The sequence below is a fragment of the Elephas maximus genome, chromosome 20, assembly GCF_024166365.1.
Source record: "Elephas maximus indicus isolate mEleMax1 chromosome 20, mEleMax1 primary haplotype, whole genome shotgun sequence".
Taxonomy (NCBI): domain Eukaryota; kingdom Metazoa; phylum Chordata; class Mammalia; order Proboscidea; family Elephantidae; genus Elephas; species Elephas maximus.
Genome location: NC_064838.1, coordinates 1,971,053 through 1,988,958, shown reverse-complemented (window position 1 = coordinate 1,988,958; position 17,906 = coordinate 1,971,053). Strand labels below are relative to the sequence as shown.

Here is a 17,906-nt window from a genome sequence, read left to right as displayed (position 1 = left end):
AGACAGCCATAAAACTGTGGATGCAATATATTTACATGAATGCTAATGTTAAAGTATGAAAAAAGGAACTATTGCTGGGGATGGGGGAGGGGCCAGAGAGAAGCTGATGAGCTGAAGGCACCAGCTTTTTACCAAGTCTCCTTTTACCTGGTAGGCAGTGGTGGCGTCTGAGCCCAGGTCCCCGCTGAGTCCGGAGAGCTTCTCCTTCAGCTGGTAGTGAGAGCTGTGGCGTAGGCAGTAGAGGATCCCTGAAGTCAGGAGGACACCGGTGATGCACCCAATGGAGATCAGGGTGAGGACCACGAACTTGGCGGAGTCTTCTCGTTCCACCTGATGAGGCAGAAGCTTGACCTTGCTTTTCTACAGAAAAAGGGGAGAAGGAGCAAGTTAGTACTTTGCAAATCATGACCTCTTAAGAACAGAAGACACACATCCTTTCAAAACCCGACTTCAAAACGTGTAAAATTCAACACAGCACTATGCTGTGTTGGCATTAAAACAACAGGAGGGATATTCAGAACAGCACCCCTCCAAGGAGGAGAAGTTATTTCAAATTGTGTATTAAAAACCAAAACATTTTCAAGACGAAAGTTAGAGGCATAGCTTTTTTTTTTTTTTCCTTATGGTAGCCATTTTTCAAATTAAACAATGTGAAGTATTTGGCAGCTAATCTGCTGCCTTAAGTAAAATAAATTGTTTATCCCTTCTTTTCAAAAGGTACAGGGGGAAGTACAGCAATTTATCCAGATCACAGCCAACAAAAATTGAGGTCCGGGAATGAGGGCAGGAGAAAGGAATGAGGACACTGTTGTGTTTACAAGTAGCAACAAAAGTCAAATTTCTTTAGCACACAACAGCATATGGGACTGGTTTGATGAATTTTCATATTCATATCCTTAATATTTCGGGTGATGTGTCATCCTGGAAATCACTCTGCTAGTCTTCAAAGTCATGTTCACTGGTGGAACAGGGACCAATGTAAGTCACTCTCCACACGAGTGTCTTCTGGGCACATATTCTAACACTTTCACAAACAAGTTTTTTGTTTTTTCCTTGAAAGGAACCAAGGAGCTAGGAGACAAGTGGAAGAGGACCCTTCACAGAGTTCTGTTTTCAGCCATTTAAAAAGTGGGGGTTCCAAACTCCTTCAGAGTCTGATTGTCTCATGGGGTGGAGGTGTAGGAAAAAATATGAGAAAGTCCTTTTGGTGCATTTCACTTGTCGCCATGTGTTAAAAGTTGTATCCTAATTTCCCCTCATTAGCTTCATTATAAGGTATATTAGCAACAATTAAAAACGCAACAGGAAAATGAAAAGACCGGCCGGCAAATTGCAGCAGACTCACTCGGCCAGCACACCCCTTCCACAATTACCAGGGAAATGGACTGAAAAGCACGCTCCTGCCTCAGTCCTGGTCGCTACAAGATGAGAACAATTAGCAAACTCCTTTCCACCACCTAATTTCGCGTGGTAACAAAATGGATTTTTTCCCCATGAATGCCTGGCCGGCCTATTCATTATCTCTCTTCTATTAGTAATTTTCTGCTCCGTATTCAGCTACCCAACTCTTAATTTCCTCCTGTCTTGCAGTGTACACAGTGCCTCTTATGTCAGGCCGGGTCCATTTTTATCTTGTAATCATAAAGGCCACCAAAGCAATTATCGCTGGTCTTGACTGGAAAAGCTGGTCATTAATTAGCCTCCTTTTGCCTTCAGTACAGCGGATTAGCTAGTGCTGGGACTGAGTTAATGGAAACGCGGGATAAAAGAGAAAAGACTCCCAGATTTTCTTGCCTGGATGCGCGGCTCGGAGAAGGACTGTTAGGTCTGTAAACCGCGGGAGGTGGATAGAGTAGAGGGGAAGGGAGGAGGAGGGAAAAGAAAGAGGAAGAGGAGAACCCGGTATCGAGGGAAAGAGAAGGAGGGAGGGAAAGTGGGGACCGCCGAGAATGACGGAGAGCGGGGGGGGGGGGAGGGAGCTAAAGAGCCGGGGGGCGTGCTGCGCGGGTTCCCGAAGCTGGCGCGGCCGCAAATCCGGTGGCTGCCGCTGGGTCCCCGTGGCGCAGCGCTTTCGCTCTCCACCGTGGAGAGCGCGGGGAGGAGACCCCCCTCCCCTCCTCCTGGCCTGCGCCTCCTCGCCCCCGCCTACCCAGGCACACGGAGCCCCTGCCAGAAAGAAGTCACTCCCAAGAACCGTCCAATCCACCACCCCCCCGGAAGGCAGCCAAAGCTCTCCCTCCACGCCATCCCCTCGGCGCCCCCGCACCCCCTCCTCACGCCGGGTTAGTGCCAAAACCAAATAAATAAATCGGAGGTATCCAACCACCAAGCGGCAGAATCAGGCAGCGGAGGGGAGGGGCGAGGCGCCCTCCCCATGGAGCGCACCGCCGGGAGCCCGGCGTGGGGACCCAGAGCGCGGCGCGCGGCGCGCGGGTCCCGGCCCGGCTCGCGGCAGCGGTGGAGGGGCGCCCCGGGGCCCGCCCGGGTTCTCTCCTCTCCGGCGAGCGGCGTTTGATTGTTCGCGTCTGTCCAGCAGCACATTTAAAGCGGCCCCCGCCGGGGCCTTGCGCGCCGCCTCCGGCTCCTCCTCTCGGGGCCCGCCGGCCGCCCCCACCCATGCCCGGGAAGCCGGGAGGGGCGCGCAGATTCCGAGCGCTGGCTGCCGGCTGGAAGAAAGGAGAGCTTCAGGAACTCCGACCCTGGGGACTCTCTTCACGGAGCGCGCGCAAGCGTGGGGTCCGGGGCCCGGGGCCGGGGGCTGGCCGCCGGGACTGGCCGCAAGGCCGCCCGCCCGGGATTAGCATTTCGCTTTCAAGGGCCGCCGTTCCCTCCCGCTTTGGGTGAGAGGTCAAAATCTACATCCAAATGGAGGCTAGTTTGAAAAACGGTGATTCCTCGCCCTCCCCGCACTGGGCTAGGCTAGGCGCGAGGGTTCGCGACGCCGCCCCCGAACTAGGTGTCCGGCACTCCAAAACCCAGGCGCCGAGACCCTCCAGGGTGCGAGCCTGGTGCACGCTTCCGACTCCGCACCTGCCCCGAGCTTCCAGCCGGATCAGCGCCTCTTTCGTGGCCGGCAGACAAGGCGACCACAACAAAGGAAACCGCGCTAGCCGGCGGGTAGAGAGGCTCTCCTGTTCCTCCACGCGGGCAAAGCGCGCACAACCAGCGCCGGTGCTCCGCGCAGCAATCACGAAAGCTCTCGAGTCGCTCGCGCTCGCACGCGGGGCCGCTGCAATGGAGCCACGCCACGCACGCCCTACCCGATGTATGGTTGTTCATGTTGGGGAAATCGGAGATTCCGAGCGTTCAGGCGTATGTCTGCGCTTGTAAGCAGGGATTTATCAACCTTCCCACATGGAGATGTTAAGCGCACACAGATGCTCTATAGCAAAACTGGCTCCGTGGGTGCACCCCATAACACACCCCTTACGTGAGGCACACATCAATGCATACTCCGGCAAACGACGAGACTCACACTTATGAACAAGCCACACACGTTCGCTCTCAAGTAACCCCAAACTAACCTTTCAGCATGCTGGGCAGGGGCGGATAATCCGTGGGGGTTCTGATGTACAAAGTCTCTCACAGGCCTTTACCCCCTGTAAGAGCACAAAACAAACGCGCGCACAGCTTTCATGTGGTGTAAAACCCACTGCCGTCGAGTCGATTCCCACTCACAGCGACCCTATAGGGTTTCCAAGGAGCGCTGCTGGATTCCAACTGCTGACTTTTTGGTTAGCAGCCAAACTCTTAACCACCGGGCCACCGGGGTTTCCGTTACTATGATGTAAGGTGAACGGCAATGGGACCCAGCAGTGAGTCACACTTGGGAAGCAGTTGGATCGTGCTCGTATTTTAAGTCGGGCATTTGCCTGGCCTCACAGAACCGGGCCAAGGCCGGCCCCTCCGAGGGTCTAGGCGCGCTGCGGCCGGGCTGGTGTTCGCGGCAGGAGGAAGGGGCGCTGGAGTGGGGGATTCGCCCCGGCACCTCCGCGAAGCGTCTGGTGCGGGAGCAGGGCAGCCGACTCCAGACGCCCGCGCGGCGCAGAGGAAGGGCCCGCCGCGGCCCCCTCGCTGCTTCGGGCTGGAAACCCTCGGGCGGGTACGGGGCGCGGGGAGAGCGGCCGGAGCCGCCGGGCGTTCGGGGCTGCAGGGCCTCTCGCCGCTGCTCCCTCACACGGAGCGTTTGGAACTCATTCCGAGGTCACACGATCGCGTCAGGGAGAGTGACTGCCGAAAGCGCTCGGTTCTCTCCTCCCGGGCGCCCCCACTCCTCTTCCCCCCCAGCTAGGCCGACCCCCGCTGCGTCCCAAGCGCCGGCAGAGAATGGGAAGAGGTAAGAGAAAGGAGGAGGCGGACCCAGTCCCCTCTGGGCTCCGTTTTCCCCACTCCGTCCGGACTACCCACTGCCCGGGCCGGTACCCCTGCTGGCCACGCTCCGCTCCCCCGACGGGGGAAGGGGTGGCCCGAGGTCCGAAGGTTCGCCTCCCCGGCCCTGTCCTCAAGGAAGCTCTTCCTCCAGACAGGGGATGGGAGGCGAACCTGCGACCAGCCGGCAGTCTGGTGTCTGTCGGCGGGGCTTAGACCGACAAGGCAGCTGATGAGGGTCGGCAACGCCGGGCTTCGAGGGTGGAGGGCACTGCGGTCTAGCGAGTCCTGGAGGCGGCGGGGTGACGCCAAGAGGGAATCTGACTGGGAGGGAAGGCAGGGCCCCGGCCGGTGGGGTGACCAGAGAGACAGTCTGCAATCGAGGTCGCAGGATCCTAGGTCTCGGCTGGGAAATCCTGCCCGGCCCAGGGTCAGGGGACGGCGGCGCCTGGCCTGCGGGCACCTGGGACCCAACCGGAAAAGTTCCTCTTCGTGGGGCCGCCGCGCGCACGCCCGGGTTGCGGGTTCCTAAAGCCCTTCCTAGAGCTGGGGCGGGGAGGGTGGGGGGGGGGGGGGTCACGCGAGGTTTCAGTAGGCGGGGGGAGAAGCGAGAAGAAACTAGAAACTTCACCCAGTACACACAGTTCCGGAGAAGAGCTGTTGGCTGCATGTTGAGTCTTGAGAATCCCGGAAAAAAACAAAAATTTAGAGAAATTCCCTCGCTCTCTCTCTTCTTTTTTTTTTCCTTAAAGGAACAAGTGAACGCCTTTCCCTGGCAGAGTGATTGAGTGTTAATAACTTTTACAATATTTTTTTCTTCCTCTGGGTGGAGGTAAAAAAAATAAAACTCCTGCTAAACATGAGCCTTAAGGGGGGGAAAAGGTCTAATATTGGTTTAAAAATTAATCTAATCCGAAATTCTAGTCCGGAAATAATTTTGCTGGGCGTCCTGGACTCGGATTGACTCCTCAGTGCTGACTACTCAGTGGCGGCCTCCCAAAGGCAGAGCTGCTGCCTCTGCACTACGGGTTCTTTCCTCAGATCTTGTCCTTGGACGGGGCTCCGAAGAGACTTCCAGACTAATTAGAGGCATCTTGTCAGACTGGACTTGAAACTGAAAGAAAATAATGTTTAAATATTTATGCCTCTGACATTTACAGTCAGGCACCTTTTAAAAGCAGAACACCTCTCTTTGTACTGTGGCAGCTTGGTTTATTGAAAGTTTGGGAACAGGGGAGCATGAGTGAGGTGGAAGAAGGTTGAGGAAGAAGCCATCCTCAGAAGTGTGGTCATACAAAGAACCTGTACATACATCCAAGTATCTGAGGGTGTAAGACACACACACATGCAAGCACTTAATGCTAAGTTCCCTAGATGCAGAATAGATTTAAAAAATCAGGAATAATTAAGTCATTAGATCAAGTTAGCTGTATCTTGAGAGTAAGCTGAAGTACAATGTAGATATTTCTTCCAGTCAACAATGCCCATCTGCAGCTCCTCTAATTCAGAACATAAAGTACTGCAAACGTTGTGATGAAAAGAAATGCATCGCCATAGAAGACAATTTGTGGAACTGCTCTTAGAAATTAGAATCCACGGACATCGTCTTGATCTATTTAAATTATTTTGATCTGTGCTTATATTTAAAGGTGCATGGGGCTTCCTTTCAATCATCTTCTGAGTCATTTAAGGTAAGATGTCTTTTCTTTTAGCTGTCCATTTAGTAAGCTTAAAAGAAAAGAAAAAAGAACATTCCATACCAAAACCCAATTATGAAAACTGAGTTAGCCACAGATATATAAAACTTAATGGTAATAAATACTTGTTGACAGGTAGCGGAACCCATTATCTAAGGCACTGACTTGAATGCTTATACCAAAAACTTATGGACATTGGCATTCGATTTCATTAACATTAAACTAACATTGTCAACGTTTTCATTTGTATTATTTCTAAGGAATTTGATTTGCAAATCCAGCCTCATCTTGTACTTTTCTGCACTTTTACTTTAGTATAATTGTAAAAACTAGAAATTAGCTTTAGCAACTACTAATGAGTTGCTATAACAACTGTGTCTTTTATTTGATAGGCCATGGAATTATTTGGAAATTTGATACTAAATTTACTGAAGTACATTTACTATAATATAGTACTTATCACTTTAAAGATAAAAAAAATTAAACAGTTTTAGGGCCATGGCAAGTGACCAAACTTAAAAATATGGTGGGGGTGTCTTAAAATATTTTTAAGTGTTTTTTAAAGCTGTTAACTGAACTATTTTTAATTTGGAATTCGCCACAGAATTCTAATAAATGAGAGAAGTCAGGCGGAAATAATCATGTATTAATTCTCTGCATTACAAAATCTTTTCAGAAGCTATTATCAGAGCAAGAGGCATTGTGGTCTGAATTCAGGGTGGGAGAAATCCTTTGTGCAGCTGAAAGCTATTGTTCCTCTGTGCAGATGGAATTGTACTTGCAAATCTGCCATTCAAGTGGCCAAAAAAAAAAAAAAAGCCTATATAGGCAAAAGAAAAAAATCACTAAGAAATTATTTTTAAATATAAACCTTAACAAAAATAAGTTGGGATGTGCTGTTTTAAAATAGGCTTTTTTTTTTCAGGCATAGACAAAAGTAAATATACAAAAGATAATAAATTGTTTATTTGCCATCTTTAAACACTCCTAAAACATCAGTTTTAAGGTTACTCTGTTTTAAAATATCAGGGAAATTTTACAATATGGATGTTTGAAGGGGGGGGAACCCTCATGTGAGCTAATTGTTAGTAAAAAAAATTAGTAGGGCTTGATAAATAGCAAATTGTCTGCGGCAGAATAGGCAGAAAACAGACAACTAATTTAGGATAGGCAAAATGGGCCAACTCACTAAGAGAAAACATGCTCAAAGCCATCTTTCACATACTGCAGGCATTTTTATTACTAAAACTCAAACTTGGCCAATAAACTTAACGCATCCCCCCACCCCTCTTTTGGCATGCATAGTTGGTTCCTGAGGTCTGCTGTAACACACACGCACACGCACACGCACACGCACGCACCCCCCTTCACAATCGGGGCGTACTAGGATAGCACCTTGGTCTTGAAGAATGAGTTTTCCCCCAAAGAACCAAACCGTTTTCAGGATTCGGGATTTTTACTTAGCCTCCTTCATGGAGGATAAGAAGCCCCGTCCGGAAGATTTGTCTAGCGTCGTTTGTTAGGGCACTGCTGTGCCACTACTTTGAGTAAATGCAAAGGCGAACAGAGGGTCAGTTTTCAGTCCACTCTGGGGAAGGTGGAGCTCGAAAGGCCTAGGGCTTTCTCACCTTCTCCTCTTCCCCGTCCTTGCCCCCATTCCCTTTCTCCTTATAAGATCCTTACAGAGGTCGGAAAGACTAGACCACAGCTCCGGACACAAACGGTAGACGGGTTCCTGGGACCCACAGTTCATTCACACCGAGAAAGGTCACGGCGCGGCCCGTGCCCATTCCCTGCGCGGGCACAATGCTGCCGCCCCAACCTTGCTCCGCGCCACAAAGCGCCCAGGGCGCTACGACAGCGCAGGGGGGATTAATATCCCCAACGACCGCATCAAACCAGGAATCCAGGGGGCTCAACAAGGCCCAACCGACATGCACCTCCTGGGCCTAACCTGCTCCACCTCACTCCTACCCCCATTCTCAGGAGCCAGGTGGGCTTCACTTGGCTGGGCCAGGTGTGGGGGGTGGGCATGTTCTCCTGAGTTGGATAAAAGGAAAAGAGCTTCCATCAGCCTCCCATGCTCAAACCATTCACCTCCCTCACACCTTCTCTCCCATCCGAAATTCTGAGTATCAGCGACGGTGGGAAGGCGTTGGCTTGGATAAAGTCCAATCAGGGAAAAACTATGGACGCACTGAATCCTTGATTCTGAAGGGGTAAGGCTTCCCCAGCCATGGGCTTCTGCAAAGAAACCCCGTAGCGTCAGGAAGGCGGGGACTGCGCGGCCCAGATCTGCGCGCGCGGCATGTCACCCTTGGTGCACCGAGGCCCGGGAGCGCGTGGCGCTGCCGACCGCGGCGCAAAGACGCCAGCACCGCTTCTGGGCCCAAGAACCCAAGGGTGGGCAGCCGTGTCCCCATTTATATCGACAACTAAAACCTGGAGCAGGAAATCACTGAGGGGGACGAGGAGGACTGGAGGCCAGGCAGACGACGACAGCGGAGACAGCAGAAGCACTCCAGCGGGAGAACTAGCGGCTGTACCCCCAAACTTCAGCGACCGTTCCACGCGGGCCAGCGCCTTTGGGGACATCTCCGGGTCCGGGCGGCTCAGCGCTGCCGTCCGCGGGCGAAGGAGACGGGCACGGCCGGCAGCTCGTCGCCTCTCCCTGGGCCTGGGGTGACGCGGTGTGTTTGCGTGCGTTGGGGGCAGTAAGATGTGGGCTCCGGAGACTGTACAGCGACCTCCCCCAGCTGTCCAGCGCGGAGCGGGGTGGGGACAGGAGAGGACGCGCGGCGAGCTTAGCGCCTCTCAGCGGAGGGCCTGAGCCACGGCCTCGTCTGGACTAAGAAAAAGGGCGGGAGACTCTCCGGCTCTAAAAACTGCTCTTGCTACTGTTATAACACCAAATTTTGGGGTTCGCGGGAGTCTCTAGCGAGGCTTTTCTAAAACTACGAAGTAGGCGTCTGTTCAGAACTACAAAGGGCGCTAACGCGTGGATGAAATAAAACCCCTAGTTCCAGCAGCTCCGCGTCCGGAGTTGCTTTCTCTGGGCGGGCGAGAAGCCGGCCGCCTCACCCGGGGCAGGAGCCGGGAAAGCGGCAGTTTCGGTTCGGGAGAAGGGAGGTGGCCTCTCCCAGGCGTTTCTCGGACAGGTTGGGGCTCCTCCCTCCCACGGGGCGATCCCACTGTCTCCCTCCCGCATCCTTCCCTTAGAACACCCCGAGGGCCGCTAGGAGATCGCGGCGGCACCGAGGCTGCGTTCCGGGAAGCAAGTGAGAAGCGGCGGAAAGCGCCCCAAAACGGGAGGAAGAAAATCCCCCCACGCTGACTCCCCCCTCCCGGCTCTGGTTCCTCATGCCTCCCCCACACACCCGCTCACCTCGTGCCCCCAGCTCCCAACACGCCCGTGTCTGGACGACTCCAACTACGAGGGAGTAGTGAGCGGCGTGACAGGAAGGGGGAACAAGTACTTGGCTGAGAGCGAAGTCCAGAGGCAACAGGGTCAGCCCCTGCTGGTGCGGCTTCCCCGGGACGCTTTGCCGGGGTAACTGCGCTCCCCCCACCCCATCTGTGTGCTTAGGACGACTTGCCCTCGCCGGCTCACCTCTGCATGCCCAGCCAGCCCACCTGGGGACCGATCCCCAGACCCAGACCGCCCCATTAAGCCTGGAGCTTTTACAGGTGTCTTTTTCTGCGTAGTCAGATTTCGTCACCGGCCTCGGCTCCTACCCGCCAAATCTGCCCCGCCGAGTCCCCCATGCCCACCCTCCACCCTGCTCCCCATTACCCATCCCGCCACCTACGAGTCTCGCGATCCTCTCGGTTGGTCCCTCCTTCTCTCTCCTTTCCCCACCCCATCTTCTCTTCCCTTCCCCAGAGCTGAAAAGACTTGCCCGGCCAGTCCCGCGCCCGCTTTACCTGCAGCTGTTCCGACGCCGGGCGCCCGAGCCAGAGAACGAGGACGCGTGTGCACAGCCGGGGGGCTTCAGTGCCCGGCGGCCGGGCAGACAGACGCCATCACCGACAGCCAGGCTGGTGCTCTCCACCACCACCACCACCACCACACGGCGGAATCCTCCTTAGGACCACAAACTTCTTCCCAGGCCGGCGAGACAAAGGTGCCGCGCGCGGTGGCGGCGGCGGCAGCCACGGCAGCAGGCAGCAGCCGGGGCCCCAGCCTGCCAGCTCCGCGGCGCGCGGCTGCCTTCCCGCGGCTCGGCGCGCTCCGCCCCCAGCCCCAGGGGCGCGGCGGCGGCCGAGCAGGAGCGGCCCGCGCGCGCCCGGGCTCCGGGACGGTCCCCGCAGCGCTGCCCGGCATCGCAGGCCGCGCGGGCCGCGGGTGCAGCTTGGATTCCAGCGCGGCCGCCGCGGCCCCTCCTTATATCCGGCCGCCAGCGCGCACCCGGCCGGCGGCGGCGGCGGCGGCGGCGGCGGCGGCACATGGCCCATCCACCGGTTGCTATAGCGATGTCACCCCCCACATGTTGCTGACAGCAATTGGCTAAGGGGGCCGGGGCTCTCGAGAAACCCTCTCCCGAGTGAGGCTGTGAATGGACACTGGCTTTGTCAGTCATTTGTTAAAAGCTGCAACTCGAGGCTTGCGTCTTTTCTTTCTTTTCAGGCTTTTTCTTTCATCCTCCAAGTCTTACTTCATACTGTGGAAGTTCAGGATAGAACTCTGAGCGACAGGGGGCCTCAGCAAGAAAAGTAACACCCCGCACATCCCTAATAGGAACTCTTTTTACCGGGGGGGGGGGGGGGCGCTTCTCAACTCTGCAGCAGAAAAATGAACGGCAAAATAGTTCTGTCGGGATAGTTTCTCCACTTTTGCCTTGTGGGCGTTTTGCTCCCTTTCCAAATTAAAGCAGGCCAATTATGCAGGGCAAATTAAGAGGTAACCCTCCCCGCCCCCTTACATCAAGCCGCCTTTCGAGACTTTTAGGTCTCAGATGCCAAGCAAACGGCGTCTTTCCTGAAGCGGGACCTAGTTGGAGATTTGTCATCATTTGGCTCGGGCAATCTGCATTCTGCCTGCCCAAAACATGGGGCAGAGACCGAGGTAAAAACAGAGCTGCTAGGTGCTTAAGAGGAATCCAAACTACGTCCTCTCCCCACTAGCCCAGCTCAAGTGCCCTGGTCTGGACTGCTGCCCCAGCGAGCAGGGAGGCGTGGTGCTGGGTGACAGGGCCGGCGCCCTCGAACTTCTCAAACCCACCACGCAGGCCCGGGGCGAGGGTCAAGAGAGGCCGAGCAGGGAGCTCTCAGGGCCGGCAGAGTGGTCGGAAAGGCGGGGATGGGCCCCATACTCCGTTGGCGGCCGCCTCCCGCAGCCCTGTGACTTGCTTTCTCCAGGCCTCTCCGACCGCCCCGTCGCCCCCCTTCTGGCCCTTTCCTCCCGTTTCCCTGGACTTTGGGCTGCAGCCACAGGTTGGAGTAACCCGGGTGAGCGGAGGCCCCCGCGGAGCCGCAAAGAGCTGAAAACCCAACATCTGTGTGTACAATGCGCTCTCCAAGGCCCACAGCTGCAGGAACAAGGGGAAGAAAGAAAGGAGTGGGGGAAGCAGATCTTGTCAGATGCAGATGACAGTCTGCGCAGGGCTCTTTAGTTTCTCCTTTTCTGGAAACCTCGGCGCCCTCCTCCCAGGACCCCCCTCTTCCACCGCCTCGCCATTGTTCCCTTCGCTCGGGACAGCTGGAGACGGCGGGCCCGCGCAGAGCAGGGCGGCCCCTTCCTAACCCCGACGACCCCGCCCGCCTCCACACCCGGCGGGGTCCGGGCCCGCGCGCCGGTTGCCTCACGCGCCAACTCCATACCCGCCCTCCCTGGCCCGCCAGGCCTGACCCCAGGCAGGGCAGGCACCCTGTCCTCCTCCCTCTCCTTCCTTCCACTCCCTCCCGGCCCCCAAACCTGCCCCGCTCCGCCGGCCTCACAGTCGCCCTCTCTCCTGGAAACCGAGTTCTAGAAAACCTTTGGCACTAACCCCCGGGACCAGGGTTCACGGGGGAAGAGGCCACAACAGACAATCGAGTGCCTGCGATGTACTCTCCTCTCCTTGAACGGGTCCTAAAGACTGTTTCTTCCGACCGAAGGGCCCAGGCTGACTTTTGTTTCTGTATTCATCGGGCAGGGACTCGTGCGCTTTATGGAACCTCACTCCAGGCAAAGAAACGGAACATCTTACATCCGTCAGAGCACACTGGGGGTGGCAGGAGGGCCGACTGCAGATTCGTGGGGCGTCGAGAAACCGGAGAGAAAAATGAGTTACCGAGAATTCCCAGGGAGAGAAAATGGGGCTTCTCACGCGGGTCACCCATCCATTTAGTGCACTCCCCGCCCCCGTCCCACACACGCCGTAGGCGGAGAGTAAGGATTAAGTCAACTTCGACCTCTCCCCGCCCCCCCTGCACCCCATAGCAGGGGCCTGGAGACCACGCTCAAAGCCAGCTCCCGCCCGGGCCTGGGCTGCCTCCGCAGCGGACCAGCTGGTCTCAGGGGAGCGGTCTCCACTCGCGGAGGGCCTGCGCTCGGAGAAAGGCGCCCCCGGCTCCCTTCGGATGGGAGAGGACGGGAGGCGACGCGGGGACCCCCTCGGGCAAAGACTCGAGTTGCGGAGACTTTTTCCCCTCCCTGTTGCTTCCCTCGGGAACATCCCGGTCTCCGGAGCCTCGTCGTTCCCCCATCAGCCCGAGGTGCGCCCTGGCCCGGTACAAGTTAGGGAGGGGAAGAGAGCGCCGGGAGCAAGGGGAGACGGAGACCGGCTGGGAGCTCAGGGAGCCCCGGGCGGCGAGAGGGAGGACGAAGGAGGGCGAGAAAAGGAATCGAGGCGAGGAAGAGATTGGAAGAAGAGAGCCCTGCCTTCCCCTCCGCTTCGCTAGCAACTAGAGCTCTCCATGGCAACAGCGTGTGTGTGTGTGTGTGTGTGTGCGCGTGTGTGTGTGTCTCGGGGCGTTGGGGTTCCCGCCGCCTCCCCTCTCCGGAGGGTCGCACGGGGAGGCCCGGAAATCCGAGGTACTGGGGGCGCCTTAGGGTCGGTCGGGATGGCCACGCTGGGCCGCCGAGGGGGACACGCCGGGGAAAGGAAAGGCGCCCAGACCTCTCTCCTCGCGCCTCTAGATCCGAGGACCAAAAAGCCCGGGTCACCAAGGGGAGCGCGGCGGAGCCTGCCCTCGTCTGCATGGCGAACGAGTAGTGAGTGTCTGCCCGCGCTCCGCGGCCCGGAGAAGAGGAGCGGAGGTGGCGGCTTGGGGCTGGGTCTTCATTGCTCAGCCGGTGCGCACCAGAGGTTGGGGCAGGGACCGCGGCCTGGGCGCGCGGGGAGCGCGCTGGCCCGGGAGGCGAGAGCGCTGGGCGCCCCGGAGGGAGGCCGGCAGCGCGAGGGCTCCTGGGCGCGGTCTTGGGGCGGCTCCAGCCCCGCCCGGGTCATTGCCCACGGGGAGCCGGCCCACCGCGCCGTGGAGGCTCCGGGAGGCGACGGCGCTGAGCCGCGCGCTCGGAGGCTGCAGGCCGGGCCCCAGGCCGACACCGCGGGCTCGGCGGCCCAGCACTCCCAGCCGCGCCCCGCCTTCTGCACGCCGGCGCTCGCGGGTTTGGCCTCCGCCGGCCAGGAGCCGCCGTAAAATACGCGACCCCACCCAGGTGAGCTGAGCGGTGGCCCCGCTGCCCGCGGCCGCCCCGTTCGGCCAGACCGGTGCCCGACTCCTGAGTCTCCAAGCTTGCGCGAATCCCGCGGGGCCACCCGGGCCCCAGGAGCTGGAGAGGCGATTCCCGCCCCGTGGTCCGGGACCGCCGTCTCTCCCGCAGGCGAGCTCGTGTCGCCAAGGCCGAGTCTCGCTCCTTTTGGCGCCGCGCCCCTACTCGCCTGCCGCCTCTGCCCCACGTGGTCCAGCTCCAGAGGGGCTCTCCGGGGGGAGAGAGGCTGGGGACCCCAGAGAAAGCGGCCGCAGACCTGCAGCCCTGAGCACCAAGGGTCAGGGCTTGCGTCTCAGCGCCAGAGAATCTTTTTTGCTTACTTCAAAAACCTGGTAGCACATAATAAGTAAGGAAGTAAGTAAGCAAGTAAGAAAATAAGTAAATAAATAAATGAGTTGTCCCAAAGGGTTTCATTTCAAACATTCCTGTTGACCGCATTCCTGATTTTTGCTTTCCTAGCGCGTTCAGGGACTTAGTTGTGCTTTGAAAGCGTGGGCGGGGACGTGGCACCACAAGTTAAAGTCTGCACACTTTAAATAGAGGAACCTTAGACTCCTTCTGCAGGTGATCCTAAGTAGAAACGGAGGACACGCTTAATCACCTGCACGTTGGTGTACGTTCCAAAATAGATTCTTTGTGGGAAATAGGTGATTTATCTTTTTAAAGTTAGGCGACTTGTTCCCCTTCCTTCTCCGTTCTTCTTCTTCGTTCCCTTCCTTCTCCGTTCTTCGTTCCCTCCCCACCCCCCAAGATTTTGCCTGCCCTAAATGGGTTGGCTGTTTAACTGGCACCCCCAAATCTTAAAGATCAACGGGTAGTCTAGGGAACTCACTCAAATAACCTATTTGTATTTTAGGTGCCGATTCTTTTGGTCTGCTGTTTGAGAAACTGATAAATTAACCCACCAGATTTTCATTCTGTGTTCCTTTATTTTAAAACCCTTTCTTGTTTCCAGGGCAGGAAAAATATATCTATCTTTTTAATCCTTAAAAATGCTTTAGAAAAGAGTCGTGACAGTAACGTTAAGACTAGATTCAGCTAATATCTCAAAGCGAGTGATGATGTTAGGTATTTTGTTTGTCATGAGAGTTTAGACTTCATTTAATAATAAATTTCAATTTACATGATTTCAATGACATTTTAGTGAAAACTTTTAAACATGATGCAAAATGTTTTTGAGAGGCATGTTGATTGAAATAATTTATATATGATAAATGAGTATATTATTCATATAGAAGTTAGTATTGTTTGGCTGATGAATAAAAAATATAGTATATGTAAAATTCTCCAAGACCTACAAAATTTCTAAACAATCTAAATAGTTTAAAATGATTTGTTGATCCTCCTAATACTTCTTCTAAAGTGCCCTTCCCATTTGTTATGTGTAAAACCTAATGTTCTGTGCTAAGAAACTCATTTTCAATTTAGGGAACATCAAACTGTTATAGATCACATATTTAGGCGATTAGGATAAATCTCCAATGTACTAAATTATCAAAGGAAATGTATTTTTAAACAAGATAGAGAAATGGGAGACATGATTATTATAAAGCAAAACAACACCGATTATAGGAATTTGAAAAGATATAGTAAATGTCACCTTCTGAAATACATGCCTCACTTCAGAAAAATCTAAACCAATTTTGGTTTTAAAATAAAACAATAATCTATAATTTAAAAGTTGATTATAATTTGTAAATCCATCTATAGGAAATAATTCTAGATTATAAAAGAAAAATGAAATTAGGTCCCTTAATATTATAAGTATGTGTAAAACCCACTGCCATCGAGTCGATTCCGACTCATAAGTATGTGTATGTGGTATTTTCATACATACATAATGTTAAAGAAAATAATGTTTTATAATATCACTGAATAAATTTGGAAAATGACATGTTTTAACTGGTCAGTCTCCTGGTGGAACATAGTAATTGGCACTGAAATAATTAAAAAAAGAAAAGATACTTGTGCAGGCAGCCAATGTGGATGACTCTAAATTAAAATTTATTCATCATCAGTAAGTAGTTATATTTTCAGGAACAATATTTAGAATGACATTAGACACTAATTCGGCTAATTAGTGGGAAGTCCTTATTCATTGTGCAAGAAAAGCATAAGCCCATAGTAATGGTGGGGAAGAGAAACACCTGCGTTTTAGTGGGGCCCTCACCATCCACCCTTGCACACTGGCAGCAGAACGAGGAGATTCATCAGGTAGGGAGATTCTTTATGACGGGGTTTACTGCATTTCTTTTGTTAATGACTCTATGATATTGGTATGAAATCAATGCCCTCACTTTAAAATCATGGAATAGTGAGATGATTGGTCCAAATATTTTACTTCATTTCAAGAAGAATATGACTTCTTAAAACAGAAAAATAAGTCATTTTTGTTTTGTTTTAAAAACAATGACCAATACAATCCAGTTTTTATTATTCTCACGGTGACTCATATTCAGAAAAAAAGAATCTAAAGATTTTTAAATCCAAAAATAGGAACTCTTATGACAGAGACGTGGCACCCCCTAACTCCATTGTCTAACATGACTGCATGAAGCCATTTTCTTAAAAACCAAAAAATGTATGTCAGCAAAAATCTTTGTTTGAAGGTTTAGGTAGGGATTTTTATACTTCCCTTTTCAAATTTTGAAAATTACAATTTTTGTAAGGACAAGACAGCTTGAAAGATTTGTTATTAGTTTGGTCCATTAAAAGTAATATTCTGAAAACTGTTGTTCATAGGGACAGGCATAGGGACAGAACAGTCTTCCTACAGGTTAATCATTTTTTATACTCTAGATTCTAGAGTCTAGAAGATGTAATCCTTTTAATCCACCTCTTTGTAAAGACCTGACCTTTTAATATTTACAAAATGTTGCTATAAAAATACATATTTAATAGCTGATGTCATCACTATTGTGTGTATATTATATTTTCTCAATTAGATTTTGTTTCTTTGTGAAATTAAGTCAAATTTCCTTAGAATGAATGTTTGTAAGAAAGATGCATTACTATGCGAACAAGAATCTAACTTTTTTGGAAATGGCTAAATAGTGCCATTACTTTTGAATGAAGTGAAACAACACAGTATGTTAAGAATATCCAGGTTATCTATATTTTTCAGTTAAAAACTCCTTCACGTATTTTGTCAGTTACATACTGCAGGTCCATTATAATGGTCTGGAAACAGCATTTTCCTTCAATTGCTTTGGAATTAAAACTAGAACAACAATTCAAGTAAACATTTATTTCACAGTTACATAATTCAGCTATGTACTGTTCACATATACTTTAAGAAGAACATCTATGTATGTTTTAATATATGAAAATAGGTTTCAATTAAATGAAAGAACAGGCACAGCTTGAGAAAGCTTGCCTTAGTACTGAATTCTACTGAAAAGGAATCACTTTAAAGTGATATTTTCTGATTTTTTATTGCAAATTTGTCTACATGTGTTTAGGTCTAATGTGGACTAAAATTTAGGAAGCAGCTAGATGCTTTTTGTTCTGACAAAATATAGAGCAGTCACAAAAGGTTCGGGGTTAGTTATCACTCTCTGAAAAATTTAGAAATGGTAATTCAGAGTTTCATATGAATTCACTATAGTTTCCAAATAGTTAATTGAATTTTAAAAAAGTAGTTCAGTCTACTCTGAAGAAGCAAACGATGTGTCGGCGTTTTAACAAGAATGGTACAACATTAGCATATAATCATAAATAACCAAAAAATCAAACCTCGAGTTGATTCTAAGTCATAAGCAATCCTAGAGGACAGGGTAGAACTGCCCCATAAGACCTCTAAGGAACAGCTGGGGGATTCCAACTGCCGACCTTTTGGTTAGCAGCCGAGTTTTTAACTGCTGCACCATCAGGGTTCCCTAATCTTAAATAGGGTACTATATTTATATGCCCCCATGCATCTGTCAGTTTGTCGTACTGTGGGGGCTTTTGTGTTGCTGTGATGTGGGAAGCTATGCCACTGGTATTCAACTACCAGCAGGGTCACCCATGACGGATGGGTTTCAGCTGAGTTTCCAGACTAAGACAGACTAGGAAGAGGGACCTGGCAGTCTCCTCAAAAGAATTAGCCAGTGAAAACTTTATGAATAGCAGCAGAACATTGTCTATTAAAGTGCAGGAAGATG

General features: G+C 52.3%; 1 protein-coding gene across 4 annotated transcripts in view; it reads right to left on the bottom strand.

Moving 5' to 3' along the window:
• PTPRN2 (protein tyrosine phosphatase receptor type N2) overlaps window positions 1-17,906 on the bottom strand; it is a 1,957,978-nt gene that overhangs the window by 189,175 nt on the left and 1,750,897 nt on the right. For all 4 annotated transcript variants that reach the window (XM_049861881.1, XM_049861880.1, XM_049861883.1 and 1 more), the window contains one exon: window positions 148-360. In XM_049861881.1, the coding sequence (XP_049717838.1) occupies window positions 148-360 (213 nt within the window). The remainder of the gene's footprint in view (window positions 1-147; window positions 361-17,906) is intronic.